Source organism: Ascaphus truei, chromosome 17 (assembly GCF_040206685.1).
Source record: "Ascaphus truei isolate aAscTru1 chromosome 17, aAscTru1.hap1, whole genome shotgun sequence".
Classification (NCBI taxonomy): Eukaryota; Metazoa; Chordata; class Amphibia; order Anura; family Ascaphidae; genus Ascaphus; species Ascaphus truei.
The window spans coordinates 17,921,314-17,938,097 of NC_134499.1; the positions used below are offsets into that span (position 1 = coordinate 17,921,314).

Sequence of the window (16,784 nt, forward strand, 5' to 3'; positions counted from 1 at the left end):
TTGTCTCTCACGGCTCTGTCTGCGTGCGCAGGAGGGCGTCGGGGATACCCCGGACTCGTACGCTTACGACGGGAACAGAGTGCGCAAATGGAATGTGACGACTACTAATTATGGGAAGGTAAGAAATACTGTGCGTACTCGTGTGTTCGTGTGTGAGCGCACTTTCGTAAGTGTGTGTGTGATCCCCTACCTGTGTGTGAGGAATGTGTGTGCTGCGAGTATGTCTCCCCTCCTCCCCTTCAGTGTGTGTGTGTGTACACACCTCACCCTTCCTCTCTCTGCCTCTCTTCTCAGTCCTGGGCTGCAGGGGACATTGTCAGCTGTCTCATAGACCTGGATGAAGGAAACATCTCGTTCTGTCTGTAAGGACCAGTCCTTCCCCGGTTCCTCGCCGCACACTGATTTTAAAGCAGCCGTCCAAGCTGCTGTTTCACCCCCCCCCTCTCACCCCCCTTTAATATGTGGATCAATACAAGCCACACAATAAGTAATTAGCTAAGTTGCCGATCCGTTCTCCTGTGATCGATTGGCTACGATTCGGCATGGGGGTTCAGTAAATGGTTCTGCAGAGGAGTATTGTGCAGTCAGTGGAATGCTATCGCATATTAATATGACAAAGTTCTGTGGGGAAGATCATGTGACCAGGCAGTCACTAGATACAATTGAGTTCTGCACTGCTAGAGAGAGGGCGGGGCTCAAAAAGGGGTGTGCCAGAGCCTGTTTCAGAAGAGGAAGGGGATGTGACTTTGTAAATGGTTGCTATAGAAACAAAATGCTTATTACATTATAATACATTCAAAATGTAATTTAGAGTTTTGAAAAAAAAATATATTTTCTCATTGTACAGAACTGATTTATTAAAAAACCAACACACACAGGATATTGCTCGGACTGCAGCTTAAATACCACCGCAATGAACATGCTGCACTGTATAGTGATCCTGAGTCTCTCTAGACACTGATAGGAGACATAGGAACTATATATAGCTGTGCCTGCCACGCTGATTCTCCCCTCTCCTGCAGGAACGGGGTGTCCTTGGGCACAGCTTTTAGTGACCTCTCGCGTGGCTCTGGCGTGGCCTACTTCCCCGCCATCAGCCTCTCCTTCAAGGAATCCGTGGCCTTTAATTTCGGCTCCCGTCCCCTGCGGTATCCTTTTCTCACGCGTCCCGCGCCGGCCGCAGCGTCGATCATTCACAACACGCATTTTCTCTCTCGCTTTCCGGGTGTTCGCGGAGGAATCCTTCCCGGGGTGATATTTGCTGGGCTTATAAAACATGGCCGCCATTGTAAAATAGTGCACACTCTGCCCCCCAGTAACATTTGCAAAGGGTTACCGGTCCCTCTGGCAGGGCATGGGTTAATATATTTTCAGGCACTGGACGTTCCAAAGGTACGGCACTCCCACTTCATAGGCCAGCACCCTAGGGTGGGGTCTCTGCCGCTGTCTGGTGCTGCCTCCTTAACACCCCCGCCCTGCAGTTATCCCGTGGAAGGGTACCGCCCCCTGCAGGACCCGCCGAGCGCTGACCTGCTGAAAGCCCAGAGGCTTCTGGGATACTTTAAGAACGTGATCAGTACCGGGATCGACGTGCAGGTATGTCTCCAACCCTCCCCCGCCATCCCCAAATGGATTGTAAACGCTTTGGGGTAGATTACCATGTATAGGGCTGTGGGGCTCCAATCTTAGCGGATGTGAGGGAGATTTAAAGATGGCTGCCCAGAGTTGTTCTCTGTTTTCAGGAGGGGAAGCTGGTTGACAAGGAGCCCTCCGTGTGGCAGCTACAGGGGGAGGCCACGGTCCTCATAACGCTGGCGCACATCTTTAATTACTTCGCCCCGCTAATGGTGAGTGTCACCCTCTCCTTCCCAGGACAGGAGCTGATGGGGGTGGTTGTCTGTCCTGATTGGGGGGGAGGGATCCCCTTTTCTGACGGGGTGTCTCAGTGTGCGCAGTGCAAGGTGTACCTGGCTATGGGAGACCTGATGGGGGTGGGGGGAGGATGGGGGGGGGTCCCCTTTTCTCACGGGGCGTCTCCGTGTGCGCAGTGCAAGGTGTACCTGGTGGAGGACGTCCTGATGAACTTCCTGCTGGGGATCCTGGAGGGAGGGGGAGCTGTGGAGGAGCACCCCCTGATCCAGCATCTCCTGGACCTCATGTGGCTCCTCATGGAGGTGAGTTTAACCCTTTCTGCGCTCCCCCCGCGACCCCGGTGCGGGGGGGATCTCCATTCTAACACAGGGACTTCTCTTTCCCCCCCCCCCACCCCGCCCCCCCAACCCCCCCAGGATTACGAAATCCATGAGTGCCTCAAACAGCTGCTGATGTCCCTGCTCCGAGCCTACAGGTTCTCCCCGATCGTCCCCGACCTGGGACTACAGGTGAGCTCTACCCATCCCCCCCCCCCGACCTGGGGCTACAGGTGAGCTCTACCCATCTCCCCCCCCCCCCCCCGACCTGGGACTGCAGGTGAGCTCTACCCATCTGTCCCCCATCCCCCCCCCCCGACCTGGGACTACAGGTGAGCTCTACCCATCAGTCCCCCATCCCCCCCCCCCCGACCTGGGACTACAGGTGAGCTCTACCCATCAGTCCTCCATCCCCCATCCCCCCCCCGACCTGGGACTACAGGTGAGCTCTACCCATCAGTCCCCCATCCCCCCCCCCGACCTGGGACTACAGGTGAGCTCTACCCATCAGTCCCCCATCCCCCCCCCGACCTGGGTCTACAGGTGAGCTCTACCCATCAGTCCCCCCCCCCCCCCCCCCGACCTGGGACTACAGGTGAGCTCTACCCATCAGTCGTCGTCGTCCCCCCCCCCCGACCTGGGACTACAGGTGAGCTCTACCCATCCCCCCCCCCCGACCTGGGACTACAGGTGAGCTCTACCCATCCCCCCCCCCCGACCTGGGACTACAGGTGAGCTCTACCCATCAGTCCCCCATCTCCTGCCGAGCCTCATATCTCTCCCCCCCCCCCCCCCCCCGCCCCCGCCCCCGCCCCCCTACCTGGGGCTACACGTGAGCTCGAACAAACAGTGATCAGACTCCCCCCCCCCCCCCGCGGAGTCTCCTTTATATTGATTTACAAACAGTCTGATCACGGAAGCAGTGAGGTAAAGCTGGTAGAAACTCTCCATTACGGGTGCAATAGATAGTCATAAAAATACCAATCTGATTTGGGCGCCAATCGCTCGCCCCGGACCTGGTGCACGTGGCATTGGCTCTCTGTGGTACGACGAAGCCCTGTCCTGTTTAATGTCAGTGATACATAGAGAATAAAGGGGATTCTATTCACACCCAGAGGTAACATAAACCCCAATAAATGTACCCGTGCCCCTGTGCCCTCCGCCCGCCCCGTCACAGTGTCCCGTCTGTCTGCAGATTCACTACCTGCGTCTCACCATCGCCATCCTGAGACACGAGAAGTCTCGCAAATACCTACTGAGCAACGTGCTGTATCCTTCGCGTGGGGGACAGGGGGCGGGGGTGTTACAGTGAGGGGGTTGCTATCAGTGTTAGATAATGTTGCAAATGTAGGCATCTTGTCTGTATCTGGCACTGCCGCTGCCTGCGCTGTACCTGTGCTGTGTATACATGGTGTAGTAGTGAGGGGGAGACTGGCACTGCCCGCGCTGTACCTGTGCTGAGTATACATGGTGTAGCAGTGTATGTGATGGGAGGCTGGCACTGCCGCTGCCCGCGCTATACCTGTGCTGTGTATACATATCATGGTGTAGTAGTGTGTGTGTGGGAGACTGGCACCTCCGCTGCCCGCGCTGTACCTGTGCTGTGTATACATGGTGTAGCAGTGAGGGGGAGACTGGCACTGCTGCTACCCGCGCTGTACCTGTGCTGAGTATACATGGTGTAGCAGTGTATGTGATGGGAGGCTGGCACTGCTGCTGCCCGCGCTATACCTGTGCTGTGTATACATGTCACGGTGTAGTAGTGTGTGTGGGAGGCTGTCACTGCCGCTGCCTGCGCTATACCTGTGCTGTGTATACATGTCATGGTGTAGAAGTGTGTATGTGTGTGGGGGGGAGACTGGCACTGCTGCTGCCCGTGCTGTACCTGTGCTGTGTATACATATCATGGTGTAGTAGTGTGTGTGGGAGACTGGCACTGCTGCTGCCTGCGCTATACCTGTGCTGTGTATACATGTCATGGTGTAGTAGTGTGTGTGGGAGACTGGCACTGCTGCTGCCTGCGCTATACCTGTGCTGTGTATACATGTCATGGTGTAGTAGTGTGTGTGGGAGACTGGCACTGCTGCTGCCTGCGCTATACCTGTGCTGTGTATACATGTCATAGTGTAGTAGTGTGTGTGGGAGACTGGCACTGCTGCTGCCTGCGCTATACCTGTGCTGTGTATACATGTCATGGAGTAGTAGTGTGTGTTGGAGACTGGCACTGCTGCTGCCTGCGCTATATCTGTGCTGTGTATACATGTCATGGTGTAGTAGTGTGTGTGGGAGACTGGCACGACCGCTGCCTGCGCTATACCTGTGCTGTGTATACATGTCATGGTGTAGTAGTGTGTGTGGGAGACTGGCACTGCTGCTGCCTGCGCTATACCTGTGCTGTGTATACATGTCATGGTGTAGTAGTGTGTGTGGGAGACTGGCACTGCTGCTGCCTGCGCTATACCTGTGCTGTGTATACATGTCATGGTGTAGTAGTGTGTGTGGGAGACTGGCACTGCTGCTGCCTGCGCTATACCTGTGCTGTGTATACATGTCATGGAGTAGTAGTGTGTGTGGGAGACTGGCACTGCTGCTGCCTGCGCTATATCTGTGCTGTGTATACATGTCATGGTGTAGTAGTGTGTGTGGGAGACTGGCACGGCCGCTGCCTGCGCTATACCTGTGCTGTGTATACATGTCATGGTGTAGTAGTGTGTATGTGTGTGGGGGGGACTCTGGCACTGCTGCTGCCCGTGCTCTACCTGTGCTGTGTATACATGTCATGGAGTAGTAGTGTGTGTGGGAGACTGGCACTGCTGCTGCCCGTGCTGTACCTGTGCTTTCTATACATGTCATGGTGTAGCAGTGTGTGAGGGGGAGAGAGGCGCTGCCCACGCTGTACTTGTGCTGTGGACACGTGTGTGTGAGGCTGCCACCCATGTGTTTGGGAGGCTGGCATGGTATTACCCGCTCCTCCCTTTACCCAGTCACTGCACCCTCCTTCCTTAACACCCCGCCCCTCAGATTTGATGTCCTTCGCTCCGTCGTGTTTTTCTTCATTAAGAGCCCCCTGAGGGTGGAGGAAGCTGGCCTGCAGGAACTCATCCCCACCACATGGTGGCCCAACCGCTTCAACAAGGAGGTGAGATCACGGGCCCTGGCAGTGAGGGGGCTCTGGGCCCCTCCCACCTCTTGCCATGGGCCCCTCCCACCTCTCGCCTGCGGGCCCCTCTCGCCTGCAGGCCCCTCTCGCCTCTCGCCTGCCTGGTTCAATGTCGGCTTGGGCGTGTTATCACTTATCTCCCTGTGCCTCAGGCACCAGAAATAGACGGCACACATTACCGCGCTCCTCCCTTATATGACGTATATCATGATATCTCCTAACCTAAAAGGAAAGGGGGGAAAACCTGGGGCTCCAAAAATATGGGATTCACTTCCAAACGAAAGAAAAACTGGTGTACAATTTACCCGGCATACTTTCTGTGTGAATTTATTGCAATAATGCAGCAACCCTTTAGCAAGCATATAATCGGATGAAATATATGTGTGAGTGGTCTTCTGGAGGTGTTAGCATTGGACTACGGCCCCACCCTTAAATATACTAGTGACATTTTTATACCCCCTGAAGGAGTTAAGTAAATGAAGTGCGTGCTTTTGTGATTTAGTGCAATTAAAAGCCGGCCTATGCCAGTATCAGAGTTCCCTTATTATAAAGGTAACTGTGGGTGCACAAATACCCTAATGTGGAATATTAATACTTACACATCTCTTCTCTCTGTCGGCCGTAGACACTCACAGGCTCTTCAGTGGCGGGTGATGTGTAGACTGACAGTGAGGTGTAACCTACCCCTGTGCTGCATACTCCATGAGGGTGTTTAATGATGGCGTTACTGATACATTGCTCATACAGTAGGGGCAGGTTATCGGCTCTCCTGGTTTCTGCTTTACAGAGCCGTCCCTTGGAGGTGTGTGGCTCCTCCCTCTAGGACAGAGCCGCTCCCAATTCTCCAGTTAGCATACAGGTGTAATACACCACTCACCTGTACACATCACCCGCCACTGCAGAGCCTGTGAGTGTCTACGGCCGACAGAGAGAAGAGATGTGTAAGTATTAATATTCCACATTAGGGTATTTGTGCACCCACAGTTACCTTTATAATAAGGGAACTCTGATACTGGCTTAGGCCGGCTTTTAATTGCACTAAATCACACAAGCGTATGCTTAGTTTATTTAACCCCTTCAGGGGGTATAAAAATGTCACTAGTATATTTTAGCCCAATCGGTAGGGGCGCAGGATCTGTTCTTTGTTTCCCAAAAATAGATTGTAAGTTCTATGGGGCGGGGACTTGTTGTGCTGTAAAAGGTCTATAGACAGCGCTGGCCGTGTCCGCATACAAGAAATAACTATTATTAGAATAAGGTTTTCTGAAGCGGGTGTAATTTGCCACAAACCTCACACAGTCCCCCCCCCCCCCCCTCCAACTGTCTCTTAAGTTCTCCCCACTTATCACTTAGATTGTAAGCTCTTCGGGGCAGGGACTCCTTTCCCTAATGCCTGAAGCGATTATTCCCATTACGTGTTATATTATTATGTCACGTGTGTTACTGCTGTGACGCGCTGTGTACATGGATGGGGCGATACAAATAAAGATGTACATATATACAGTTGTGGGTTACCTAGGAGGGGGGTGTTGGATTATTTAAAGCATCTTCTCCCCCCTCCCCCAGGGGAAAGAGATAAAGGAGACCGCGGAGGAGAGTGGGGAGGAACGCCTGCGCAGGAGGGCGTATGATAGAGGCTGCATGAGGTTGAAGAAGCGTATTGAAGGTGAGTGACACAGACGCGGCTGTATGTATACGATCTAATACACACAACTGTATGTACTCTCACTGTGACCTGGGACACGCGGCTGTATGTACTCTCTCACTGTGACCTGGGACACGCGGCTGTATGTACTCTCTCTCACTGTGACCTGGGACACGCGGCTGTATGTACTCTCTCTCACTGTGACCTGGGACACGCGGCTGTATGTACTCTCTCTCACTGTGACCTGGGACACGCAACTGTATGTACTCTCTCACTGTGACCTGGGACACGCAACTGTATGTACTCTCTCACTGTGACCTGGGACACGCGGCTGTATGTACTCTCTCACTGTGACCTGGGACACGCAACTGTATGTACTCTCTCACTGTGACCTGGGACACGCGGCTGTATGTACTCTCTCTCACTGTGACCTGGGACACGCGGCTGTATGTGCTCTCTCACTGTGACCTGGGACACGCGGCTGTATGTGCTCTCTCTCACTGTGACCTGGGACACGCGGCTGTATGTACTCTCTCTCACTGTGACCTGGGACACGCGGCTGTATGTACTCTCTCTCACTGTGACCTGGGACACGCGGCTGTATGTACTCTCTCTCACTGTGACCTGGGACACGCGGCTGTATGTGCTCTCTCACTGTGACCTGGGACACGCGGCTGTATGTACTCTCTCTCACTGTGACCTGGGACACGCGGCTGTATGTGCTCTCTCACTGTGACCTGGGACACGCGGCTGTATGTACTCTCTCACTGTGACCTGGGACACGCGGCTGTATGTACTCTCTCTCACTGTGACCTGGGACACGCGGCTGTATGTACTCTCTCTCACTGTGACCTGGGACACGCGGCTGTATGTACTCTCTCTCTCACTGTGACCTGGGACACGCGGCTGTATGTACTCTCTCTCACTGTGACCTGGGACACGCGGCTGTATGTGCTCTCTCTCACTGTGACCTGGGACACGCGGCTGTATGTACTCTCTCTCACTGTGACCTGGGACACGCGGCTGTATGTACTCTCTCTCTCTCACTGTGACCTGGGACACGCGGCTGTATGTACTCTCTCTCACTGTGACCTGGGACACGCGGCTGTATGTACTCTCTCTCACTGTGACCTGGGACACGCGGCTGTATGTACTCTCTCTCACTGTGACCTGGGACACGCGGCTGTATGTGCTCTCTCTCACTGTGACCTGGGACACGCGGCTGTATGTACTCTCTCTCACTGTGACCTGGGACACGCGGCTGTATGTACTCTCTCTCACTGTGACCTGGGACATGCGGCTGTATGTACTCTCTCTCACTGTGACCTGGGACACGCGGCTGTATGTACTCTCTCTCACTGTGACACGCGGCTGTATGTACTCTCTCTCACTGTGACACGCGGCTGTATGTACTCTCTCTCACTGTGACCTGGGACACGCGGCTGTATGTACTCTCTCTCACTGTGACCTGGGACACGCGGCTGTATGTACTCTCACTGACCTGGGACACGCGGCAGTATGTACTCTCTCTCACTGTGACCTGGGACACGCAACTGTATGTACTCTCTCTCACTGTGACCTGGGACACGCGGCTGTATGTACTCTCTCACTGTGACCTGGGACACGCGGCAGTATGTACTCTCTCTCACTGTGACCTGGGACACGCGGCTGTATGTTCTCTCTCTCACTGTGACCTGGGACACGCGGCAGTATGTACTCTCTCTCACTGTGACCTGGGACACGCGGCTGTATGTGCTCTCTCTCACTGTGACCTGGGACACGCGGCTGTATGTGCTCTCTCTCACTGTGACCTGGGACACGCGGCTGTATGTGCTCTCTCTCACTGTGACCTGGGACACGCGGCTGTATGTGCTCTCTCTCACTGTGACCTGGGACACGCGGCTGTATGTGCTCTCTCTCACTGTGACCTGGGACACGCGGCTGTATGTACTCTCTCTCACTGTGACCTGGGACACGCGGCTGTATGTGCTCTCTCTCACTGTGACCTGGGACACGCGGCTGTATGTACTCTCTCTCACTGTGACCTGGGACACGCGGCTGTATGTACTCTCTCTCACTGTGACCTGGGACACGCGGCTGTATGTACTCTCTCTCACTGTGACCTGGGACACGCGGCTTTATGTACTCTCTCTCACTGTGACCTGGGACACGCGGCTGTATGTACTCTCTCTCTCACTGTGACCTGGGACACGCGGCTGTATGTACTCTCTCTCTCACTGTGACCTGGGACACGCAACTGTATGTGTTCTCTCTCACTGTGACCTGGGACACGCAACTGTATGTACTCTCTCTCGCTGTGACCTGGGACACGCAACTGTATGTACTCTCTCTCACTGTGACCTGGGACACGGGGCTGTATGTACTCTCTCTCACTGTGACCTGGGACACGCGGCTGTATGTACTTTCTCTCACTGTGACCTGGGACACGCGGCTGTATGTACTCTCTCTCACTGTGACCTGGGACACGCGGCTGTATGTACTCTCTCTCACTGTGACCTGGGACACGCGGCTGTATGTGCTCTCTCTCACTGTGACCTGGGACACGCGGCTGTATGTGCTCTCTCTCACTGTGACCTGGGACACGCGGCTGTATGTACTCTCTCTCACTGTGACCTGGGACACGCGGCTGTATGTACTCTCTCTCACTGTGACCTGGGACACGCGGCTGTATGTGCTCTCTCTCACTGTGACCTGGGACACGCGGCTGTATGTGCTCTCTCTCACTGTGACCTGGGACACGCGGCTGTATGTGCTCTCTCTCACTGTGACCTGGGACACGCGGCTGTATGTACTCTCTCTCACTGTGACCTGGGACACGCGGCTGTATGTACTCTCTCTCACTGTGACCTGGGACACGCGGCTGTATGTACTCTCTCTCACTGTGACCTGGGACACGCGGCTGTATGTACTCTCTCTCACTGTGACACGCGGCTGTATGTACTCTCTCTCACTGTGACACGCGGCTGTATGTACTCTCTCTCACTGTGACCTGGGACACGCGGCTGTATGTACTTTCTCTCACTGTGACCTGGGACACGCGGCTGTATGTACTCTCACTGTGACCTGGGACACGCGGCAGTATGTACTCTCTCTCACTGTGACCTGGGACACGCAACTGTATGTACTCTCTCACTGTGACCTGGGACACGCGGCAGTATGTACTCTCTCTCACTGTGACCTGGGACACGCGGCTGTATGTTCTCTCTCTCACTGTGACCTGGGACACGCGGCTGTATGTACTCTCTCTCACTGTAACCTGGGACACGCGGCAGTATGTACTCTCTCTCACTGTGACCTGGGACACGCGGCTGTATGTGCTCTCTCTCACTGTGACCTGGGACACGCGGCTGTATGTGCTCTCTCTCACTGTGACCTGGGACACGCGGCTGTATGTGCTCTCTCTCACTGTGACCTGGGACACGCGGCTGTATGTGCTCTCTCTCACTGTGACCTGGGACACGCGGCTGTATGTGCTCTCTCTCACTGTGACCTGGGACACGCGGCTGTATGTACTCTCTCTCACTGTGACCTGGGACACGCGGCTGTATGTACTCTCTCTCACTGTGACCTGGGACACGCGGCTGTATGTACTCTCTCTCTCACTGTGACCTGGGACACGCAACTGTATGTGTTCTCTCTCACTGTGACCTGGGACACGCAACTGTATGTACTCTCTCTCGCTGTGACCTGGGACACGCAACTGTATGTACTCTCTCTCACTGTGACCTGGGACACGGGGCTGTATGTACTCTCTCTCACTGTGACCTGGGACACGCGGCTGTATGTACTTTCTCTCACTGTGACCTGGGACACGCGGCTGTATGTACTCTCTCTCACTGTGACCTGGGACACGCGGCTGTATGTACTCTCTCTCACTGTGACCTGGGACACGCGGCTGTATGTACTCTCTCTCACTGTGACCTGGGACACGCGGCTGTATGTACTCTCTCTCATGGTGACCTGGGACACGCGGCTGTATGTGCTCTCTCTCACTGTGACCTGGGACACGCGGCTGTATGTGCTCTCTCTCACTGTGACCTGGGACACGCGGCTGTATGTGCTCTCTCTCACTGTGACCTGGGACACGCGGCTGTATGTGCTCTCTCTCACTGTGACCTGGGACACGCGGCTGTATGTACTCTCTCTCACTGTGACCTGGGACACGCGGCTGTATGTACTCTCTCTCACTGTGACCTGGGACACGCGGCTGTATGTACTCTCTCTCACTGTGACCTGGGACACGCGGCTGTATGTACTCTCTCTCACTGTGACCTGGGACACGCAACTGTATGTACTCTCTCTCACTGTGACCTGGGACACGCGGCTGTATGTGCTCTCTCTCACTGTGACCTGGGACACGCGGCTGTATGTACTCTCTCTCACTGTGACCTGGGACATGCGGCTGTATGTACTCTCTCTCACTGTGACCTGGGACACGCAGCTGTATGTACTCTCTCTCACTGTGACCGTTCATACCGTGTGCGTGTCTGCACCAATAAACCCCAAGTAAAGGGTTAGACGTGTTTTATGCGTGTTGCGCTGACGCCAACCTTTCCTTCCCTTAGTGGTGGAGGAGCTGCAGGTCCAGATCCTGAGGCTGCTGCTGAACAACAAGGATAAGGGAGGGGTAAGAAATGACAGAGCAGGGAGGCCCGGGATAGGGCGCCGGGATAGGGCGCCGGGAGGCCCGGGATGGGGCGCCGGGAGGCCCGGGATGGGGCGCCGGGAGGCCCGGGATGGGGCGCCGGGAGGCCCGGGATGGGGCGCCGGGAGGCCCGGGATGGGGCGCCGGGAGGCCCGGGATAGAGAGCCGGGAGGCCCGGGCTAGGGCGTGCACAGACAGCCCAGGTATCACAGACGCACACTGTATGTGGGTGGCATAGGGAGCCCGGTATCCCATACAAATGGCTCCTCTCTAGCGCATGGCAGTATCTATACCTGTCTGTCAGACCCTCATTCAGTGCACTGAGAGGGGGCTGATTCCTAGTTACCAGCGGGATACCGTGCCCTAAAGTTGACTCAAGTGCACTTATTAAGGGTTAATAATCTCTTACCATATTCACATATTCATACTGAGTATTTCCAGCACTGAGCCTCTTCCAAACTGTCCCAGAATCCTTTGTGATTCCAGTCTCTGTGGGGGAAGTAGAAAGTGACGCTCTGTGCCTACACATTGTCCCCTCTTCCCCCATCCCTCACCCCCGTCTCTCCCCTCCCTCACCCCCGTCTCTCCCCTCCCTCAACCCCTTCTCTCCCCTCCCTCACCCCCGTCTCTCACCCCCCTGACCCTCTCTCCCTCTTGCTGGCAGGGCGAAGCTTCTCGCTACATCTTCCTCAACAAGTTCAGGAAGTTCCTGCAGGAAAACGCCAGCAACAGAGGGGTGAGTGCGCGCGGCCCCCCACACACGGGGACTCTCCTTTCTCTCACAAGTTTCACAGCGTCCTCTGGGAGAGCGGGAAAATGCATTGCTGGGCCCGGATGGCAGCCGAGAGGTTAATCTCAGTCCAGGTTCACGCCCCGCCCCCCTTCCCCCACGTGGGTCTGAATTCAGGCACAAGCCGGGGGGGGGTCGTTCACCTACTCAGTGCTGGAGGAATGCATTGCAGGGGGACAAAGATGTCTTTAGGCTGTGTGGCCTGGCATGGAGGGAGTAGAGTGCCCCCAGTCCCCTGTGTTACTGTCCCTCTTGTGTACCCGCTCCCTCAGAACCCCACGGTCCTGTGTCCTCCGGAGTATATGGTCTGCTTCCTGCACCGCCTGATCACTGCCGTGAGAGCCTGCTGGGACGAGTACAAGTACCGAAACGCGTCGGCTCGCTGCAGCGATGGTAAGAAGCATCACCCCACACGGAGACCTTCCTGACCTGGCTCACTGCAGGGATCTGTCATTATTAGGCTGCGTCCATCCAGCCTTCGCCCGTGCGGTGGCGTGCGCGTGCAGCGGGTGCGTTTTCAGGATATGGTAGACGCGCCGTGGGGGTGTGTGTGCCTAGGGACATGTCTGTGACGTCACGGAGCTGGTTCGCCATCATTGGGCGAACCGCTCACGTGACCTGCCCGTCGCGCCGAGAAATCAGTTTCAACCGATTCCTCGCGCATCGCGCGCCCCCTCCTGCTGTCGCGATCAATGCTCTCAGGCAATGTGATCGCGCGGCGCGGTCTTCGGCAGCATGGACGAACCCTTACTGGTGTTCTCTCACTCGCCTTCCATTGCCCTTTGGTGATTCTCTCGCGCCCGCCTCCCCCTGCGTCGGCTCTATGCTTCTAGTTCTAGTTGTTGAGCACTTGAATGTACATGACAGTATTAGTGTCTCTGTAATTTGCTGAGCTGGTCTGTAACAGTATTACCTCTCTCTACTCCGCTACAATAACGTTGTAGGGGTTAACATCCCCCAGCCTTTTCTCTGCGCTGTATAGTACCTAATTTAAATGGCATTTACTGTGCGGCCGCGTTAAATGTGAACGCTTTTCTGAAAGAGACAAGTCCTGCACACTCAGCCGGCTCACTCATCTTGTCTTCTACCCCCCCCCTCCTCCTCCTCCCCAGAAGCGTATGTGCCCCCCCAGCTCTTTTACAATGGGAAGGTGGATTTTTTTGACCTGCAGAGACTTGGGGGCCTCCTGTCTCACCTGAGGAAGACCCTGAAAGGTGAGGATCTTGTGGAGGAGTGATCCCGGATATTCAGGGGGGGGTCTCTTATTAGGAGAGGGGACTGGAGAGGGGGTCTTATTAGGAGGGGGGCAGGGATCCTTTGGAGCTGTGGGCGCCCCTCACTCTCGCCTCTGTCTGCTCCCTCCCTGGCAGATGACTTGGCCTCGAAGGCCAACATCATTATCGACCCATCGGAGCTGCAGGCGGTCACCATGGATGACCTGGAGGAGGAGGACGAGTCAGTCAGTACGACAGCGCAGGTGGGTGGGGGGGCATTGGGGGCCCGGAGGTGTGCGATGAGCAGGGCAGTATTCCCCACTTCTCCCCGTCCCACAAACGGTGTCTCTCTCTGATCTCGTGGCTTCTCTGCCCACCGCAGAGGTCCAGCGCTGCTCTGGCCATCGGGGGCGCCCTGGCCCGGCCTAGCTGGCTCAGCTCCCCCACCCTGGGGCGAGCCAACCGCTTCCTGAGCACGGCGGCCGTCAGCCTGATGAACCCGCGCCGGTCACTGGAGAAGGTGAAGGTGCGCAGCCTGAGCGTGGAGCAGCGCACGGAGGACGATAGTAAGCGAGGAGGGGTGGGGGGCTGTGATATGAAGCAGGGCACCTCCCACGTGCTGCAGGGTTGGTGACCACCTACCCCCTGCAGCGCACCATGCTCCTCCCCCCCCACGGCAGCCATGATCTCTGTTGTTGCAGTTGAAGGTAGCCACGGTAACGAGGGGCTGTTGCTGGGCAGGCCGGCGGAGGAGGCGGAGCTTCCGATCACGGAAAACTCCCTGCTGGAGATCCTGGACGGGGCGGTGATGATGTACAATCTGAGCGTCCACCAGCAGCTGGGGAAGGTGAGGAGCGGCCATCTTTAAAACGTAGCGCTCTGGGCAGCTTTCAGGCCAGAGGGTCTATATGCCGGCACGTTACCAGATATATGTACCAGATATATGTACCAGATATATGTACTAGATATATGTACCAGATATATGTACCAGATATATGTACCAGATATATGTACCAGATATATGTACCAGATATATGTACCAGATATATGTACCAGATATATGTACCAGATAACTGGGCGGGAGGAGGAGACTCTCACTGCGCCCACTTCTCTTTCAGATGGTCGGGGTGTCGGACGATGTGAATGAATACGCCCTGGCACTGAAAGACACAGAGGAAAAGATTAAGCTATGCCCCAAGAGGGTGAGGAGGAGGCAGGGAGCCTGGCACCTGTAGGGAAGAACGGGGCAGGGAGCCTGGCACCTGTAGGGAAGGACGGGGCAGGGAGCCTGGCACCTGTAGGGAAGGACGGGGCAGGGAGCCTGGCACATGTAGGGAAGGACAGGGCAGGAGGCAGGGAGCCTGGCACCTGTAGGGAAGGACGGGGCAGGGAGCCTGGCACCTGTAGGGAAGGACGGGGCAGAGAGCCTGGCACCTGTAGGGAAGGACGGGGCAGGAGGCAGGGAGCCTGGCACCTGTAGGGAAGAACGGGGCAGGGAGCCTGGCACCTGTAGGGAAGGACGGGGCAGGGAGCCTGGCACATGTAGGGAAGGACGGGGCAGGAGGGAGGGAGCCTGGCACCTGTAGGGAAGGACGGGGCAGGGAGCCTGGCACCTGTAGGGAAGGACGGGGCAGGAGGCAGGGAGCCTGGCACATGTAGGGAAGGACGGGGCAGGGAGCCTGGCACCTGTAGGGAAGGACGGGGCAGGGAGCCTGGCACCTGTAGGGAAGGACGGGGCAGGAGGCAGGGAGCCTGGCACCTGTAGGGAAGGACGGGGCAGGAGGCAGGGAGCCTGGCACCTGTAGGGAAGAACGGGGCAGGGAGCCTGGCACCTGTAGGGAAGGACGGGGCAGGGAGCCTGGCACCTGTAGGGAAGGACGGCGCAGGAGGCAGGGAGCCTGGCACATGTAGGGAAGGACGGGGCAGGAGGCAGGGAGCCTGGCACCTGTAGGGAAGGACGGGGCAGGAGGCAGGGAGCCTGGCACCTGTAGGGAAGGACGGGGCAGGGAGCCTGGCACATGTAGGGAAGGACGGGGCAGGGAGCCTGGCACATGTAGGGAAGGACGGGGCAGGAGGCAGGGAGCCTGGCACTTGTAGGGAAGGACGGGGCAGGGAGCCTGGCACATGTAGGGAAGGACGGGGCAGGAGGCAGGGAGCCTGGCACATGTAGGGAAGGATGGGGCTCGGAGCCTGGCACATGTAGGGAAGGACGGGGCAGGGTGCCTGGCACATGTAGGGAAGGACGGGGCAGGGAGCCTGGCACCTGTAGGGAAGGACGGGGCAGGGGGCAGGGAGCCTGGCACATGTAGGGAAGGACGGGGCAGGGAGCCTGGCACATGTAGGGAAGGACTGGGCAGGGAGCCTGGCACATGTAGGGAAGGACGGGGCAGGGAGCCTGGCACATGTAGGGAAGGACGGGGCAGGAGGCAGGGGAGCCTGGCACTTGTATGGAAGGATGGGCAGGGAGCCTGGCACATGTAGGGAAGAACGGTGCAGGGAGCCTGGCACCTGTAGGGAAGGACGGGGCAGGGAGCCTGGCACATGTAGGGAAGGACGGGGCAGGGAGCCTGGCACATGTAGGGAAGGACGGGGCAGGAGGCAGGGAGCCTGGCACTTGTATGGAAGGATGGGCAGGGAGCCTGGCACATGTAGGGAAGAACGGGGCAGGGAGCCTGGCACCTGTAGGGAAGGGCAGGGAGCCTGGCACATGTAGGGAAGGACGGGGCAGGGAGCCTGGCACATGTAGGGAAGGACGGGGCAGGGAGCCTGGCACATGTAGGGAAGGACGGGGCAGGGGGCAGGGAGCCTGGCACATGTAGGGAAGGACGGGGCACGGAGCCTGGCACATGTAGGGAAGGTCGGGGCAGGAGGCAGGGAGCTTGGCACATGTAGGGAAGGACGGGGCAGGAGGCAGGGAGCCTGGCACCTGTAGGGAAGGACGGGGCAGGAGGCAGGGAGCCTGGCACCTGTAGGGAAGGACGGGGCAGGGAGCCTGGCACATGTAGGGAAGGACGGGGCAGGGAGCCTGGCACATGTAGGGAAGGACGGGGCAGGAGGCAGGGAGCCTGGCACTTGTAGGGAAGGACGGGGCAGGGAGCCTGGCACATGTAGGGAAGGACG

The 16,784-nt window shown here is 57.0% G+C and overlaps 1 protein-coding gene across 1 annotated transcript in view; it reads left to right on the forward strand.

The window, feature by feature from the left end:
• The window catches only part of RNF123 (ring finger protein 123), a 78,241-nt gene that overhangs the window by 9,163 nt on the left and 52,294 nt on the right, over positions 1–16,784 (forward strand). Inside the window, 18 exon segments of the mRNA XM_075574126.1 lie at positions 32–118; positions 295–362; positions 1,023–1,148; positions 1,482–1,596; positions 1,743–1,847; positions 2,049–2,174; positions 2,289–2,381; positions 3,385–3,458; positions 5,211–5,328; positions 6,916–7,015; positions 11,581–11,642; positions 12,325–12,396; positions 12,723–12,843; positions 13,563–13,664; positions 13,821–13,927; positions 14,047–14,230; positions 14,366–14,511; positions 14,783–14,866. Of these exon segments, the coding sequence (XP_075430241.1) occupies positions 32–118; positions 295–362; positions 1,023–1,148; positions 1,482–1,596; positions 1,743–1,847; positions 2,049–2,174; positions 2,289–2,381; positions 3,385–3,458; positions 5,211–5,328; positions 6,916–7,015; positions 11,581–11,642; positions 12,325–12,396; positions 12,723–12,843; positions 13,563–13,664; positions 13,821–13,927; positions 14,047–14,230; positions 14,366–14,511; positions 14,783–14,866 (1,890 nt within the window).